This window comes from Eschscholzia californica, unplaced genomic scaffold (assembly GCF_041429995.1).
Source record: "Eschscholzia californica isolate CP2 unplaced genomic scaffold, dmEscCali1.0.p SCAF_3, whole genome shotgun sequence".
NCBI lineage: Eukaryota > Viridiplantae > Streptophyta > Magnoliopsida > Ranunculales > Papaveraceae > Eschscholzia > Eschscholzia californica.
Genome location: NW_028238420.1, coordinates 63984691 through 64001727, shown reverse-complemented (window position 1 = coordinate 64001727; position 17037 = coordinate 63984691). Strand labels below are relative to the sequence as shown.

General features: G+C 35.1%; 3 protein-coding genes across 3 annotated transcripts; all 3 read left to right on the top strand.

Moving 5' to 3' along the window:
• Nucleotides 1-322: 322 nt before the first annotated feature.
• LOC147553222 (uncharacterized) lies at nt 323-1040 on the top strand. The gene has a single exon (XM_086666389.1). The coding sequence runs from the start codon at nt 637-639 to the stop codon at nt 886-888; it is 252 nt and encodes an 83-aa protein (XP_086522515.1). The 5' UTR covers nt 323-636; the 3' UTR covers nt 889-1040.
• Nucleotides 1041-3530: 2490 nt separating this feature from the next.
• Nucleotides 3531-8809, top strand: LOC147553221 (aminoaldehyde dehydrogenase 2, peroxisomal-like). Its single transcript, XM_086667178.1, has 15 exons — nt 3531-3941; nt 4337-4479; nt 4908-4988; nt 5075-5223; nt 5867-5959; nt 6046-6169; nt 6287-6352; nt 6644-6710; nt 6911-6987; nt 7256-7369; nt 7551-7628; nt 7700-7851; nt 7936-7996; nt 8161-8267; nt 8363-8809. Exons 1-15 carry the CDS (start codon nt 3833-3835, stop codon nt 8451-8453), a joined length of 1512 nt encoding a protein of 503 aa, XP_086523304.1. The 5' UTR covers nt 3531-3832; the 3' UTR covers nt 8454-8809.
• Nucleotides 8810-11059: 2250 nt separating this feature from the next.
• On the top strand, nt 11060-15476 carry LOC147553220 (uncharacterized). The gene is made up of 15 exons (XM_086666649.1): nt 11060-11622; nt 11750-11847; nt 11960-12060; nt 12152-12230; nt 12850-12910; nt 13006-13052; nt 13160-13252; nt 13371-13461; nt 13673-13721; nt 13905-14021; nt 14121-14268; nt 14445-14537; nt 14619-14687; nt 14974-15016; nt 15125-15476. Exons 1-15 carry the CDS (start codon nt 11565-11567, stop codon nt 15223-15225), a joined length of 1248 nt encoding a protein of 415 aa, XP_086522775.1. The 5' UTR covers nt 11060-11564; the 3' UTR covers nt 15226-15476.
• Nucleotides 15477-17037: the final 1561 nt, after the last annotated feature.

Below are 17037 nucleotides of genomic sequence, written 5' to 3'. Positions count from 1 at the left end.
CTCTCTAGGTCAATGATCTTTGTCCCATCTCCTGCAATCAACTGAAAATGATCAGGAAACATTGAAAATAAAAATAATAACTTCGAAGTGTTACATATTTTGGAACATATTATTGAATACCCTTAGATATTCGATTTTCGGAGCGGGTTCATTTTTCTAAATACCAAGAAGATAAGAAGGACGGATGGCTTGGCAAAGGAACCTTCCAAACAATGAAGAATATGAATAGTCTTTCTTCTCTTCACACATCACACGCTTGCCATTGCCAGCCATCTATATATCTACCCATTCTTCTTCTTTCTTGGTCAACACAATCTTTCCCGAATGTTCTAAGATGACGACTTTCCACTCGTGATCATAACCCTAAATTTTACCATTTTAACCTCCATTTCTTCACTAAGACAATCTCTTAACATTGGGGTATATTAGTCCTTAACCCTAATTAGTCTCCCTAATCTAATATTAGGAGTAGTAGAATTTAGAACACAATTTTTGAAAAAGAAACCCAGCTGTATTATAAATACCCATCAAAGACTTTTTGATTGTTCCAACAACATACTCCTACTATTGAACAAAACTCTCTCTACAAATCTCTGTTTATCTCTCTCTCTCTCTAAAGTAGTACTAGTAGCATTGATGATGGCTAAAAATAACAACTCATATGGGGCATCATGGGCAGATCAATGGGATTACAGCAACCCAGATCCTGTTTCTGAAACTAGTAAAGATAAGAAGAAGAGTAACAGCAAATATGGGAAGAAGGTAGGAGATGGACTTGAGAAAACCAAAGAAGTAGCTACCACTGGTGTTAAGAAAGTTAAAGAAGGTGCTACTTTTGGGTTTCATTGGATCAAAGATAAAGTCAATAAGACTACCCAGAAGCACTAATTCACATAAATTTCTTCTTTTCTTTGATTGATTGATTGATGATGGGTTGTTTAAAAATTTGATCTTTCTTGTATGAAATTATTGATTGTTCTTCTATTCAGATTTGTATGTATAGCTATTGTTGAATAAAGTTAAAAATCTTTCTAGTTTGATTTTGTTGTTGAATTCTGTTTATGTTTTTTGTCTTTTTTTTTTTAAGAAAAAAAGATGTTAGATTAGTTCAATTTTGGAGGGGTGAGTTTTACTTGGTCATTTTTTTTAAGTGAATGGACAGGTCAAAGTATATCTCAAGACATATAAAATCAACGATTTTTTTTTTTTCTTGAGAATTCGACAACTATCTACGTTCGTCGTTACAAGGCATTGATGCATCGTAGAGATATAATACGCACGATAACCGCCTAATTTAAACCGAGAATGAAAGAGGCTTAAAGTCCGACAACGAAGAGGCATAAAGCCCGACAAATTATTACATTATTTATAGCCTAAATTACATAGGATAAATCTTGATGACAACTGTTTCCACCGACACTCGATCCCACGACCTCATGGGCTTAAGAGGGGTGTCCAACCGTTACACCAAAGGGTGGTGGATGGATCAAGGATTATTCTGAGAGAGAGGGTAAATTTGTTGGGGTGGGGCATGTTTGGATGCCGAAAATTAATTACCAATTGTTATTCCGCATAATGGTCGTATCTAATTGTGTTATCAGATTTGATAAAAAATAAGAATTGTATTTTGTAGGTAAAAGGTAAAACATACATTTTATCTACAATTCTGAGAAATATAGAATTTCAGACTCACACACCTTCTGTGTTTGAGATTCTCTTTTCAAGAAGAATATAATTCTTTTTCATAATGTGATTCTTGATGTATTATCGTGAATTATACACGAGTATTGAATGCAACTCCTAATGGTCATTTTTCATTCTTGACGGTCAGAAATAGTTAAATATGTGAAAAGAAATACCTTAACTTTTCGAAGAAGTCACAAATATAGTTGTTTCTATATGATCTAGTTGATACTAGATGTCGTTGAAGGACAACATGTCTATCTTTTGTTGTCGTGTCGTTAAAAATTTGTAGTAAGGCAACTTCCCCGCAAAGATTTTTTTCTCCACGCAAAGACTTTTTTCTCACATACTTTTCTTAAAACCTGTCATGGAAGAAGCACCTTTATCACTCAGAGAACATTTATAACACTTCCCTTTGTAATATTTACCGGTTTGGAGTGGGGTGGGATTTTGACCCATGATCCGAAACCGCTCGCATCTAAAGGGTCAATGACGTCTGGTTTCCGAGCGGTCAAAATCCGTCCGCCTAATAAACTTTTAGCGGACGAACTTGGGCGAACGGGTCTACCCGGCGTACCGCTCGAGTCTGCCCTTTTAGGGTGTTCGTTTACCCCATAGTAACACCCACCCATAAGTTCAGATGAATATGAGTCATTAAATGTTGAGGGTAAGATGGTAGTATTAGATTAGATTAGACTATGATATATAATTCTCGAAATATAATGAAGTCCAACCCTTTTCTTTCTCTTCTCTTAAACTGTCTTCCATCCCTGTCTCTTCTGATTATTGAAGGAAAAAATCTTAATCCACGATCCATTATCAGAATAGAAGCTTCCACCTCTTCTAATTTTTATCCGAGGAGCTTCACTCTCCGGAAATGTTAAATCATTTGCTTCTTTGTATCTACTTCGAGAAATCCTAAGTTCCTAACTCTAAAATCAACACCGTGTATTTTTCTCATTATCAAAGGATTTTGCTCATATTTTATTTAATCGTAGAATTATACGAGGGAACAAATCCATTAATCTACTCATATCATCAGTATAACAAGCATTTTTTTTTTCATTTATGGACTTAAAAAAGAAGAAACAAACAAACAAAATAACATTTTCAGCATATCAAAACAACATCTAAATAACAAGCGCTTCCTTCAACAAAAAAAGATAAAAAAAATAAAAAGTGATCAAAATCTTCTTTCAGATTTCGAGTTCAAACAATTTCAGTTAAGCACAAAGTGGTGTGAGGTCATACCAGTTTCGTCTTCTGAATTGTTAATATTTTCCTGTATTACACTTCTAGATTTTACAGGTTGAAAATGCATCATTGGAGAAGAGTGTCAAGTACTTAAATAAGACTGCCCCTTCCAACCCTTCCATAATAGTAGTGATTACGACGATGATGAATGTGTCAACAAAGTGTAAACGGAATGACTTTTACTTATATAAATGAGAGGTGTAAATTGTGTGTCACAAGCTCAGGACGCAATATAGGGTTATGATATTGTTCCGATATACAAGATCATAACTCCTACGACACAATTGTACTGTAGAAATGAATTTATCAATACATTCTGGTTTTCTCCCTCTAAATATAATGTTTCATAGATGCAAAATATTTACGTAACACTGTAACACCTCTGCAATATCACATCACGTCAGGTCATATTATTGTTGTGTTACGGTATTTCACCAACTCTAGTCTTTTGAATTGACAACAACTCTTCTACCCGACACTTGACCTATCAGAATTTCGACTTATTTAAGTGATTCTGATTTAGGTAGACGAACAAGACTTAGAAAAGACAACGATTCCCACTTCTATCCAAGTTATGACCGTCCATGAAAACCGATTGAAATATGGCGGCCCATTGGACGCCTCGAGTCCTCGACTGGGATTTTGCAGGTTTAAGTGTGGGACATAGTATCACATTTGTTTTGGTAATGGAGGGTCCCCTGTCCACTTAATTCTGACTGGATTCATTATACAAGTCAGTCCACCATGATCAAAAATCATACAGGAATCGAGTAAATCTTTTCACAGAATTTCATAAGTTTGTAACTTGAAACTGACTTTAAATACTAGTAAATTTATACAGTAGATGATACCCAGACAAGTAAAGTGAAAACCCAATCACCAAAATCTTTCATTAATGTCGATTTCAATTCCTTCCCGTCAACTCTTCATCAATGGTGAATGGAAAGAACCAGTTCATAATAAAAGATTAACCATCATCAATCCCTCAACTGAACAAATCATTGGTTAGATAATTGATTTCATCTCATTTTTAACTTGATTTCTTCTTGTTTCATTTTTTCTTTTTCTTTTTTGAGTTTGATCATCTTCATTACTAATGTTTAAGCATTTATTGTAAATTGTTTGAGTTAGAAGATACAAGTTCTTAGTTGGGTTAAAAAATGAAACCCTAAATTTTCCATAAAATGGGAAGTTTTTGTTGAGTTAGATATTTAGAATATGAATTTATTGTGAAAGGATTGATTAATGATTATGGTTTTGGATCAATTGAAGGAAGCCCTTAGTTGATCAGTAAATAACTATGATTTGTGCCTATTATAATAAGAAATCAAAGCTGGTTAGGGTTACTTTTATTTATCTAAATTTGTGAATTTGGGGATTTTTTGTTTGTGTGTTGTAGGTGATATACCAGCTGGAACTCATGAAGATATAGAGCTTGCAGTTGATGCTGCACGAAAAGCCCTTTCTAGGAACAAAGGGAGAGACTGGGCCTTCGCATCTGGGGCATTCCGGGCAAAGTATCTACGCGCCATAGCAGCTAAGGTATTTGATGTGGTTATATTGGTATTCTGTCGAAGTTCGAATCCTTGAATAATAGATCTTGAAATAGTGCATTGGGTATCTGTTCCTTTTGAACTATGAGGCTTGAGCTCAAACGGTAGTCTTTGAGCTTGAGCTAGTGATCGTAGATCTCACGTGATACATATAATGTGAAAGCATTATACGATATATATACCCACAAAAATGATTGCAGATTAGCTTAGGGCTGGCTCAAACTATGGAGTTTGAGTTTGGTAAATCAAGGGTCTTGATTTTCCTTTATTACTTTTCTATGTTTTTTACTCTACCAAAGTTGACACTGCATTTAGTTTGCTTCACATTGAAACTGTTCTGTATTTCTTGTAAAATCTTAAACTTATAAATTATACTCTCCCTTATTTTAAGCGTGGCAATGCTTCCTTTTAATGCAGATAAAGGAGAGAAAATCTGAGCTAGCTAGGCTAGAAGCTATTGATTGTGGAAAACCATTGGAGGAAGCAGCATGGGACATGGTACACTTATAATGCTTTAGAAAGAACAATGTGGATTTTAAATATCATGCATATTCGTCTTATAATTTTTGTTTTGCTTCATCCAGGATGATGTTGCTGCATGTTTTGAGTATTATGCGGATCTTGCTGAAGGTCTAGATGCAAAGCAAAAGGTTCCCATTAATCTCCCTATGGAGGCATTTAAATGTCATGTTGTTAAGGAGCCAATTGGAGTTGTCGGGCTGATTACTCCCTGGTATCTTACTTTACTTTCCCTAATCACTTATTTAGCTATGCAATAATGTATTTGTAGGTTTGTCTGTTGGCTACCCAAGCTGTTAATCTCGGCCAAGGAGGCTACTCAGTCACTAGGGACTAGCCCCCGACTTGTCGAGGACTAGTAGGAAGTAGGAACTGGTCTGCCATATGCATGTACATATAACTTGAGTCTAGTATCTTATATTTAAAATAAGCGTTACCACATAATTGCACAAAAGGGTTAAATACTACATCACCAGATTATCAACCATGGTATAATTCTATGTAATCCTCCACAATTAAGAAGAATTAAGAGAAACAGAGATGATGTTTGCTTGAAGTTCATGTACATTTTCTCATGTAATATTATTCTAACTAAGAAGACGATTTTTCAATGATCGGGATAACAGAAAAATAGATGAAGTTCAGTAACACCTAGTCTGGGTTTAGTTAAACAACTTCGGCTTAGTTGAACACACTTTGTTTATCAAATTGGTTTTAGAACCTTGGGAAGCTATGAGATTGAGTACTAGTCAAGTAGGCCAAGTGATAGCTCTAGATGGAAACATGAGCTACTAATATCTTTTACCTGATCTATTATCAGAAGTCATAACTATTTCCTTGTCTATTCTTTGATGAAGGAACTACCCTCTTTTAATGGCTATCTGGAAAGTTGCTCCAGCCCTGGCTGCTGGATGTGCAGCTATACTGAAGCCCTCTGAACTAACATCCATGTAATTCTTCATTTTCCTTCTTAGCTTTTCTTTCCTCTTTACGTCCCCTCATTTTGTTTCTTAATCTTTCTCACATTTAATTTCAGTACTTGTTTGGAGTTGGGCGAGGTTTGTAGAGAAGTTGGTCTACCTCCTGGGATCCTGAACATCGTGACTGGATTAGGCCCAGAAGCTGGTGCTCCTCTAGCATCTCATCATCACGTAGACAAGGTTCAATTTTTATCCATTATAATCTTAAAATTGTTTAAAATTATCCTGAAACTTTGATCATCTAAACTGTATATAGTCCTTTGGTTTAGATATTAAATAAAATTGATTTTGAACCAGATTTCGTTTACCGGAAGTACAGCAACTGGCAGCAAGATCATGTCTGCTGCATCTCAACTAGTGAAGGTACATTTTGATCTTCTCTTCTGCCCCTTCCTTTTATTCCATATATATCTTATCTTTTTATCATAGGAGTAGGAAAATCTCCGTATTATGATGATAGGACCAGATGAACCCAAATTGGATATTTTTTTTTTTTTCACGAAGCCTCTCTTCTTCAACCTCCATTATTGGAACATTCTAACGAGTAACGAGACAAAACGTTCAGAGAAAAGACATCAAAAGTCAATATTTGCTTTCGTTCTTTGTTATCTTCTCATCATCTCATGTTCCACATTCATGTTTGGTGGACTACAGCCAGTTACATTGGAGCTTGGTGGGAAAAGTCCTATTGTTGTATTTGAGGATGTCGACCTTGATAAAGGTAAGTGCCCAATTAGCACTTTAAAACAGCTGGAGTTTACCTATACCGATAAATTTTACCAAAAAACAATGCTTACGAAATTCATGTTGTATATCAGCACATTGAGTCTTCAGTTCATAAACTCCATCATCGAATTACAAATTGACTTATCTGGGACTATAGAATTTTCATATTTAGCTTCCATTATCATTCTAAACCAGCTGCCGAGTGGACTATCTTTGGTTGCTTCTGGACAAATGGTCAAATGTGCAGTGCAACTTCACGACTTATTGTTCATGTGAGTATGATATAGTTCGATGATATCTCCCTTTCCTTTTTGTTAAATCTCACGCTTTTTTTGGTACAGACTCGTCTAAATGGGTGAAAGATCTATCTATGCATCCACAAATGCCATGTTTTAAATACTAAGAGAAACAACGGTTAATAGTTTTTTGTCCAACATTTGTGTTGATGAATCAGTTCAAGAGTCTCCCTGAACTTATTCCTCTCATATACTTCAATCGAGTAGAGATAGTTTCTCCTGCTAACAACTGTTCTGTTTTCAGGAAAGCATTGCCTCAACATTTCTGCAAAGACTCGTTAGCTGGATAAAAAAGATCAAGGTTTCTGACCCTCTGGAAGAAGGATGCCGACTTGGCCCTGTTGTTAGTAGAGGACAGGTATCAAAATCTTTGATTGCATAATCGAGCATATTCATTAGCACCAGTTTTATAATTTACAGTAAAATAGATAATAGTGGGTCTCTGAATTTAATTTCTCACATTTAATCTTCGCTATGTTTTTGCTCAATGGGATGATACTTTGGTGGACTTGGGCTAATATGTTCTCTTTTCACATCAGTATGAGAAGATAATGAAGTTTATTTCAGTCGCTAAGAGTGAAGGTGCAACGATTCTATCTGGTGGAAAGCGTCCACAGGTAAAGTTCTATTATGTAGCTTTAATTTGATCATATACTAATAACTAAACGATATCGGAAATGAATGACAGCATTTAAATAAAGGGTACTTTATCGAGCCAACCATCATAACAGACGTTGATACCTCCATGCATATTTGGCGCGAGGAAGTCTTCGGACCAGTTTTGTGTGTTAAAACATTCACAACTGAAGAAGAAGCAATTGAACTTGCAAATGATACCCAGTGAGTTAATCTTCTCTTATAAATATTTGTGAATCGAAAACTTAGATGGAGAAAAATTGACTGAAACAAATTTTCTATTCACAGCTACGGTTTGGCTTCTGCTGTGATTTCAAACGATCTGGAAAGGTGTGAACGTATGACAAAGGTAATAACATAATATATGTAATTATGTATGTTATATATATGTAGAAGGAACTGAACCTCGGGCAAACATCAAAGTTAAATACGACTTTCAACCAATCTCTTTCTATGCTATTACTTTTCGAGTCCAATAGGTCCCAAAACTATAAATTTCCTTTTTGTTTTCAGGCGTTTCAGGCGGGGATTGTATGGGTGAACTGTTCACAGCCTTGCTTCTGTCAAGCTCCTTGGGGAGGAATTAAGCGTAGTGGATTTGGTCGGGATTTAGGCGAATGGTAAAGACATTTCAAACTCTCTCGATTGTTAGTATTATAACTTAGTAATTAATAAATACAAAAGCTTCAAACAAAAATGGTTTTTACTTCTTCAGGGGGCTTGAAAACTACTTGAGCACAAAACAAGTAACTAGGTATGTTTCAAATGATCAATGGGGATGGTATTCACCTCCTTCAAAGCTCTGAGTTTACCAAACAACAAAGAATCACGGGAAGATCATTCGGTCAGTGAAGTTGTATGGAATATGGTAGTAAGCTAGTTGTAGTCAAATATTTAAGAAATGACAGTCGCATGCTTCCGTCTTTTGTTTATTTTTTCTTCGAATAAAAGCCTTAACAGTTTCGATATCGTCCCTGCTTTATATACCCAGGACCAACCCCAACATGTACGGAGTTTTCTTCTTGACGAAGGCTCTACGACCCCGGGGGGCGGCCGGCCTGGGTGCTTTGGACCCCAACGTAATCGAGGGCCTCATGTTTGGATTTTCTATGTCTATTGAAATAATAACCTTACTCGAAATAATATTGTAGCATGCTTAAAATTGTAGCTTACTGGTTAAAAATATAAATTATGCACAATAGGTCAAGGGTTTAAAACCTTCCCCTAACCACTATAAGAAGAAGAAGAAGAAGAAGATTCCTTCTTTCATCAAAAAAAAAACCACTATAAGATTTTTTTCTAACAAGCATTATATAGACCTCAATTTTAATTTTCTCTTGGGGCCTCCCAAGTATTTAGGCTCAGGACCATCACAATCCCCACCTTCCATGACGAATCACCACCAACTCTGATATCATTTGTGATGTCCAAAGCCTTAACATATCAATGGCCCGATTTTGTCCCCGCTTTAGACACCCAAGTCTAAGCCCCAACAAATACAGGAATTTGTTCTTAGCGAAAGCTCCATCTGTAATCCACCCAATAGGTTTCGTCACTTATTAAACTTCTGCATACACCTATAGTCTAGGAGACGGACTTTCTCGCAAATGAAAATGTGAAGCTAATAATGTAAGTAAAATGAAGTATAAAAAGTGGCTAGTACCCAAATTTTATTTTGATTGGAAACTATGATATTGGTATCTGGACATAAACGTCACCACTTAAGCAAAGTAAATTTCACATCCTCTTATTGATAAGTGAGAGATAGATATGGAAGGTCTAACAGTCATATAGGCATATGCACTGTTTGGGTACGGGAGGAAACCAATAGTAACAAAATCCGGTCCCAAGATGTTCATCTCGACATCTTTTCTTGCAAAGTTCTTCAGACTCGCAAATATAAGCAGTCTGACATTCGTTTCCCTCCACCATCCTTTTCTCGACTCGTCCTGCATAAATTCAACCTTTAGTTTGTACCTATACAAGCACCAGATTGTCACCAAGTACAGAAATTAACAAAATATATTTCGGATTAAGTAAAGGACCAGATGTAAAGATTAGCTTCTTGGCCATCTCTATGTTAACTCATGAGTTGCATTTCTTTGTTAAGAGCTTTTATAGACTTCTTGTTTATAACTTTAGTAGGCTGGTACTTGTTAAGGTTTAATTGGTAAGATTTTGTAAAAGATCTTAAAAGAACCAAAAGGGGTATGTGGTGACTAAATGAGGATTTCCCTAGTTTTGTACTTTTGTTGGTAGTGGTTTAATCTAAGATTGTGTATGGAATCTTAAAAGCTTTCCTCGTGATACGGGTCAGTGAAGATGCTGACTACTTGCACACGCGCACTGATAACTGATATAAAGACTAAATCTTTTTTGTTCAATATTGATTTTGTGCCTTTCTTTTGGTTTTTTCCTCCTCTCCCTAACGTATTTTCTTTAAGAAATGCTAGTGGGTGATTTTCGTAACATGTTAAACAACTACACTCCATGGGCCTAGTTTAATGGCAGTTGGAAAGTGACATTTGATTGTTTTATAAATGAATCTTTGTATCTTTGCGTGCCTTTGGAAAAGGAGTATTGAAAAGCTCATTTCTCGTGACACATGCCATGCCACATTATTGAAGGGAGCAGCTAATATCAGTCATTGGATTATAAAATTAAAATTGAAATTAAAAAAAGTTGATCAAATAATACGACAAAAAAAAATTAAAAAAAGAAGATTGAAAAATAATAGAAATGTTATTTTTCTGTGTATAAATGTTTTAGTGGATAAATGTTCAAATAGTCTACTTAAATGAAATAATTTCTCAATGGCTTAGATTAAGGCATTTCATTTTAAAATCACTAAAAAAATGTTCTTACTACCTTGTGTGGTTATCTAAATTGAAATACAATGACATAAAATTTCATAGGACTACTTTGTTACAAAATAACAATATACATGAGACAAATCATCTTTAAAAAATGATTATGTATTTTGTTATAGTCTGTTGAACGTATTATCTTATAATATATCATATGAACTGTACCCATTGCAAGTTAGAAACAGTTTCTCTTTTTAGGTTCGTTCTAAAATAACTTGAGTTAGATTTTAGAAAATTTATTTGTATCTATACCATCATTGGTTGGAGTGGTAAGAGATTTAGTCTTCCACTCTAGAAGTAAGGGTTCGAGGCACGCTGACAATTCAAACAAAAAATCACGTAATGTCTGATTTGAGTGAGTAATTGACTTCGTTTGATTTAGTTATAAAAAAAATTAAATTAAAAATTGATCCTCTAAATTAAATATGGTATCCCTGAGACAAGAGTCATATTGAGATGAATTAGATCTAGTTAATGAGAAAAACAAAGACCATTGTTGTAACCATAACATTTACCTTCTCTAAACTTAAAGATTCACATGCTATAATTCATAAATTAGTTTTGGAGATCAGTTTTTTCTTTTTTGTTGAATTTTTATTGGAGATTAGAAGGGAGGAGAATAATAATATTCCAAAGCTTGGGTAGGTAAGATTCCCCAAGTCCCCACCTTGTTCATAAACTAATTAAACGGTCTTGACAGAACAACCACCACATGAGTTATAACCAAGTAAGATTTCAACGGTCAAGATATGAAACATCTCTTATCCCCAACCAATATATTAGTTGGTTTGTTAACCCACGTTATTAGTAGGTCAACAAAATTACAATCATTTGATTCATTTCAATATACTACTTACTATCTTCTCAAAGCTATATGTAAGTAGAAAAGAGAGTGATCCAAAAAACCAGAGGTTCGAATTGCACCAACCTACTTCTCTCTCTCTCTATAACTAGTTTCTCTCTCTAAATCAACAATCACCATTGTTGTGTTCTTCTAGGGTTTCTTTTAATTACTGATTTAGAGATCTAAAGTTTCGTTTTAAGCTTGAAATGGGGAGTTTTGAAGAGAAGGTAGTTGCTGTGATTATGGTTGGAGGTCCAACTAAAGGTACAAACTTTCTTCAAAATTTTCATTGATTTAATTTGATTGATGATTAAAGTTAATGAGCTTTTGAGAATTAGGGTTTCCTTTAATCTGTTACATACCCAAAAGTAATTTAGTCTTGAATTTGCAGGAACACGTTTTAGACCACTATCTTTCAATGTTCCAAAGCCATTGTTTCCATTGGCAGGTCAACCAATGGTTCATCATCCAATTTCTGCTTGCAAAAGGGTTTGATTTTTAATCTTTCTATTATGATTTTTCTTTATGACATTGGGTAAAAAAATCCTAATTTTTTTTTTTAAAGATCTTTAATGATTAAGTTGTTGATTTCCCTTGTTAGATCCCAAATTTGGCAAAAATTTATCTGGTTGGATTCTATGAAGAAAGGGAATTTACATTATATGTGTCTTCTATCTCTAATGATCTCAAAATACCAGTCAGGTAACTCCCAATTCATTCCTTTTAGTTTTTCGATTACTTCGTTTCTTATGAAGAAGATAATGAAGTTTGCATGATTCTTATGATGCTATAGATACTTGAGAGAAGACAAGCCACATGGTTCAGCTGGTGGGCTTTATAACTTCAGAGATCTGATCATGGAAGAGTCCCCGGTTCAAACCTTATACTAACCTTCTATTTCGATATTCGTTGATTGTGAGCAAATGGGCTATTGTTACACTTTGTTATGATGAAGATCAAGCAAACCAAGAAAAACAATAATGAAAAAGTAAACAATCACACAAACACAATATGTACGTGGTTCGATTTTTGAGACCTACTTCACATTGAACAATGGCACGATAACTTTCACTATGAATGAATAACTAGATTATGAAGATTACTCAAGGGTTTTAGTGTTTGTAGCTCACTAAACCCTTGCACTCAGCCACCTCTAACTATCTCCTCAAAACAGATTCAGGATAACCACTTTACATTGATAGCAAGCCCTTATAAGATTAGGGGAAACATATGTAAAAAATGGGCCGACCCAAAATTTCTTGTTGGGGTGCCTTAAATGGGTTTTCTGGCCGCAAACAGGGTTAGACATCGACCCACATTCAAGACACTTTCAACATATGTTATAAGAACCTCTTTCATTATCCTGGTTGGCAATAAAAGTTATATGAAAGTCGAAGTCTTTTTTTCCTATGTGTAAATTATAATTTGGTATTATATTTTTGAAGTAACTTCATATGGTTTATTCATTTGGTTAGTGTTTTGCTATGCCAGTCTCATATCTTCCTGCTGAACTGTGATGTATGCTCCAGCTTTCCATTGCCGGAAATGCTTGGTAGGTTTCTCCACTTATATATCAATTTCGATACTAATTTTTCGACTGAAATACTATGTTTTGTATCTTACCCTTCTTGATATTTCAATTTGCAGATGCTCATAAGCAATATGGTGGGCTAGGAACAATGTTAGTGAGCAAGGTGATTCAATGCGGGCATGATTTTTTTTTTTTGCCGTTGGGTTGAAGGGATTGCACCATTTTTCTCAAATCTCACATCATGATTCTTCGTACTTCTTTTTTTTTCAGGTTTCTGCCGAATCAGCGAGCGAGTTTGGTGAATTGGTGGCTGATCCAACCACCAATGAGCTTCTTCACTACACTGAAAAGCCCGAGACTTTTGTATGTACAAGTATAAACTTCTTTGCATATGCTTGAATATAGTTTTTTATAGTTTCACATAGTCGATTCTGCTTTTCTTCTCCCAGTTATATATTATAATCTGGTGTGGCATATGCAGGTGAGCGATCGAATAAATTGTGGTGTGTACGTATTTACTCCGGATATATTTGATGCTATCCAGGATGTGTCATCACATCGGAAAGACAGAGGTTGGTAACTGCCAGTCCTAGTAAAGTTATGGCTGAGTTAGCTCTTCAGTTGATTTGATACAATTCTTCTGTTCATTTGACATTCAATTTTTCATAAAAACGAAATCTACTTTACTTGTGCTAAACAGAAGAGTTTATGTTATTGCATATTTATACTTACCTAATTGTGTTTACTGTTCCTAAACTTCATACTCTGGGTTATTGTTTGCAGCTAATCTTCGACGTGTATCTAGCTTTGAAGCTCTTCAATCAGCAACAAAGTAAGATTATTTGCAGCTAATCTTCGATGTTATATGCTCATCAATACTGAAACATTTAAAATCTCGCTTTCTTTTTCTTTGCGTTTAATTCAGTTGATCATATACATATGTATATATACTGTCATCCGTGTTGGTTTATTTGGTAAAAGCTTTGCTTACTTGACCGCCTTATGTTGCTTACAGGGCATTTCCTTCAGATTTTGTGAGACTGGATCAAGATATCTTGTCGCCTCTAGCAGGAAAGAAGCAACTTTATACGTACGAGACACTAGATTTCTGGGAACAGATCAAAACTCCCGGGTATATACCGATCTGCATTAATAATCATTCTCTGTTTTGGTCTCAGATGTTATCCAAACTATAGCTCGAGCTTTGAAACTTTTCTTGTTTTGGTTACAGGATGTCTTTGAAGTGTTCTTCTTTGTATCTTGCACAATTCCGTCAGACGGCTCCTCATCTTCTGGCGAGCGGGGATGGCACGAAAAGTGCTACAATCAAGGGTGATGTTTATATTCATCCATCGGCAAAAGTACATCCTACCGCAAAGGTACGCATTCTTCTTTTTTGTTTCTTCATAACTTCGGATTGTAAGTATAGTTGCATCTCAATGTAATAAATATTATACTTGCATTAATTTATGCATGTAAAAGTATATAATAAAGGAAATATGAGCGACTCTTGAGTACTGAACGTCAACTAACCAAAGCCCATGTATCGGAACAGATTGGTCCTAACGTCTCAATTTCTGCAAATGCTCGAATCGGGGCTGGTGTAAGGCTCATCAGTTGCATTATCTTAGACGACGTTGAGATAAAGGTACAAATTTCACTCAAATATAGTGCATGAAACAATTTTTTTTTGCAAGCCCGATGTTAATCTTTTATCGCCTTCTTGTAGGAAAATGCAATTGTTATACATTCTATCGTAGGTTGGAAGTCGTCAATCGGGAAATGGTCACGCGTCCAGGCAAGGCTTTTGTTTTTCTTTTCTTTTTTTTTTGCCACCACCTCGGCCTGTCAATTAGGAAATTCTTAGAGATGAAGTTCAAACATCAACATTTTTCTCCTCATATTCGTGTCCTCTATTTCGGTAGTCAGTGATGACTAGATTTCATCTTGACCTTCATGAAGAGAACTCCATTAACTTCACAGAATTTCACCAAGAACACCAATTCTAAATAAAACAAGCATGAAACACATAACAATGCGAAGATGCTATCACTGGAAATAACTATTTTCTTTAAATGTTTTAGGCTACTGGGGACTACAATGCAAAACTTGGGGTTACGATCCTCGGTTAGTTACTGTACTCGGTTCTTTTCGGTTACTACTAAAATCTCATTAAGGATGCAAAATTCATGAACTAATAACAAGTTTCTAAGTAATTTGTTTTTTCTAATGCAGGAGAAGATGTGAATGTTGAAGACGAAGTTGTGGTCATTAACAGCATTATTCTTCCACATAAAACCCTAAATGTAAGTGTGCAGGAAGAGATCATTCTGTAAACAAGGTTAAACAAGCGCCTAGATGTTTCTGCAGACACGTTTACATTAAACAAGCTATAGTTTTTCGGTTCTCCTTTTTCTTTTCTTTATTTATCCTTAGGTTTTTCATTACCCATGTATTGAACTTCAACAATGGCAAACAGTTTATCTCCCAAATTTGCCGGGGTTGCTACTTCATGTACTTGATATCTCATTTATAGAATTGTATCTGCAAGTATGAATAAGATAAATGGAATAAATTTTTTTTATCATCGATCTTCATTCGTTTTGGATGTTGTTTGATTTCAGAAGTATTACACATAGTTTAATAATTTGAGGTCTCTGAAGAATCCAACCTTTTTTTTTGCTTTAATTGGAATTCGCCGGTGAAGCTTTAGGACTTGTTTGATTGTTTTGAGTGTTATAAAAACTATGTTGCTAACTCTGCTTGAATCAGAATGGAAGCGCGTTGAAGACGGCTGGTTCCTTTTTTGTTAAATTTTGTCGGTTCATGAACCCGTTATTAAACCCAAATCAAATTTGTGGATCCAATTTTCCGAGGGTTACTGGGGGTTTGGGGTTTGTCTAGTAGATAGCGCATTAGGGCGAAGGCATTGGAGAAGAACTAAGATAATGTTTCTAAGTAATTTTTTCTACTTATTTAAGTGAAAAGTTCTATTTCAAAAAAAAAGTTAGAAGCTCAAAAATAGTTTGGCAACTGAAAACAGTTTGAACTTCATATAAATCTAAAAGTAATTTTTAAGTCAATTTTTTTAAATGAAACTAAGAAAGAGGATCGATCACAACTCTGAAGCTAACGTGTCCGACCCTCATCGGTTGGGCTATTTCTCTCTCTCAATGGCCCAACCAATGAGTACTACTTTGTTCGGGTCCTTATTTCTTTTGTAAATTTATATACTTATTTTCATGTACAAATTCTAATGTAAACATTATACATATTCATCAACTAGATCAATAAGCTTTCATTTTTTTTATTATCTTTATTGCTCTTTATTGTCCCTCGGTAGAAGCTTCATATTTTCACATTCGGTTCTAGCGATTAATTATTCGTTGTATCAAGAAGCATATTTAAAATCTGAAACCACCACAGAGATAAAAAGCATAGAAATATATGTCCATACTCTTAAATCTTAATCAAACTGGCAATTAGTGTGCAAAATAAAAAAATTGATGCAATGTGAAGAATGTGTCTTTCACTTTTACTTTTGTAAAGTATAAAGACTTTCAGTAAAACTTGTGATTGAGGATCTCGCGTTAAGGAATTTTACCACTTTTTGTGATGTCATTTTTTTTCGGTCATAATGATGGTAAACTTCTCTTTCACCTGTGTTTATCTTTCGTCGGAGTCCAATGATAATTAGGTCTGTGCCCGTAATGGCATGAACTCGGGTAAGGTCCTCCTTTTTTTTCCAACTAAAGTGAATAGTTTCTTCAATCCAATTACTACTCTTATCGTCCTCCGTTTTGTCGTAGTAATCTTCACGCAATATCCACAACTTCAAAGTCCTTTTACTTGTACTTTGCTCCAAAAGAGCTAAACATCCATCCACTTCTAATTAACCATCTATGCTAAGAAAGGGAATAGGGGTTGAGATCCTTTTGAATTTTTCATTTCCAACATCAAATGCCACTATACATTTGTTAGGTTTTTCGTTGGACCGAGGCCTCCAAAAAATGAAACCGTTTACATAAACAGTATGAAATTCGCCAACAGCACATGGTAGTATCTCATCAATTCTTCTCCAAGAATCGTCTTTGCCTATTGTAAATATCTCTACAAACCTCTCGGTAACCGGAGTATGGTCTCCAGCG

What these genes read in the sequence shown, in the direction of transcription:
- LOC147553221 (XM_086667178.1), top strand. Translation starts at nt 3,833, where the DNA reads ATGTCGATTTCAATTCCTTCCCGTCAACTCTTCATCAATGGTGAATGG. An exon ending in AGGAAGCAGCATGGGACATG is followed by an intron (nt 4,989 to 5,074) that starts GTACACTTATAA and finishes TGCTTCATCCAG; the next exon opens with GATGATGTTGCTGCATGTTT. An exon ending in GAACTTGCAAATGATACCCA is followed by an intron (nt 7,852 to 7,935) that starts GTGAGTTAATCT and finishes TTCTATTCACAG; the next exon opens with CTACGGTTTGGCTTCTGCTG.
- LOC147553222 (XM_086666389.1), top strand. Translation starts at nt 637, where the DNA reads ATGATGGCTAAAAATAACAACTCATATGGGGCATCATGGGCAGATCAA.
- LOC147553220 (XM_086666649.1), top strand. Translation starts at nt 11,565, where the DNA reads ATGGGGAGTTTTGAAGAGAAGGTAGTTGCTGTGATTATGGTTGGAGGT. An exon ending in GGTTGGAGGTCCAACTAAAG is followed by an intron (nt 11,623 to 11,749) that starts GTACAAACTTTC and finishes TTGAATTTGCAG; the next exon opens with GAACACGTTTTAGACCACTA. An exon ending in GAACAGATCAAAACTCCCGG is followed by an intron (nt 14,022 to 14,120) that starts GTATATACCGAT and finishes TTTTGGTTACAG; the next exon opens with GATGTCTTTGAAGTGTTCTT.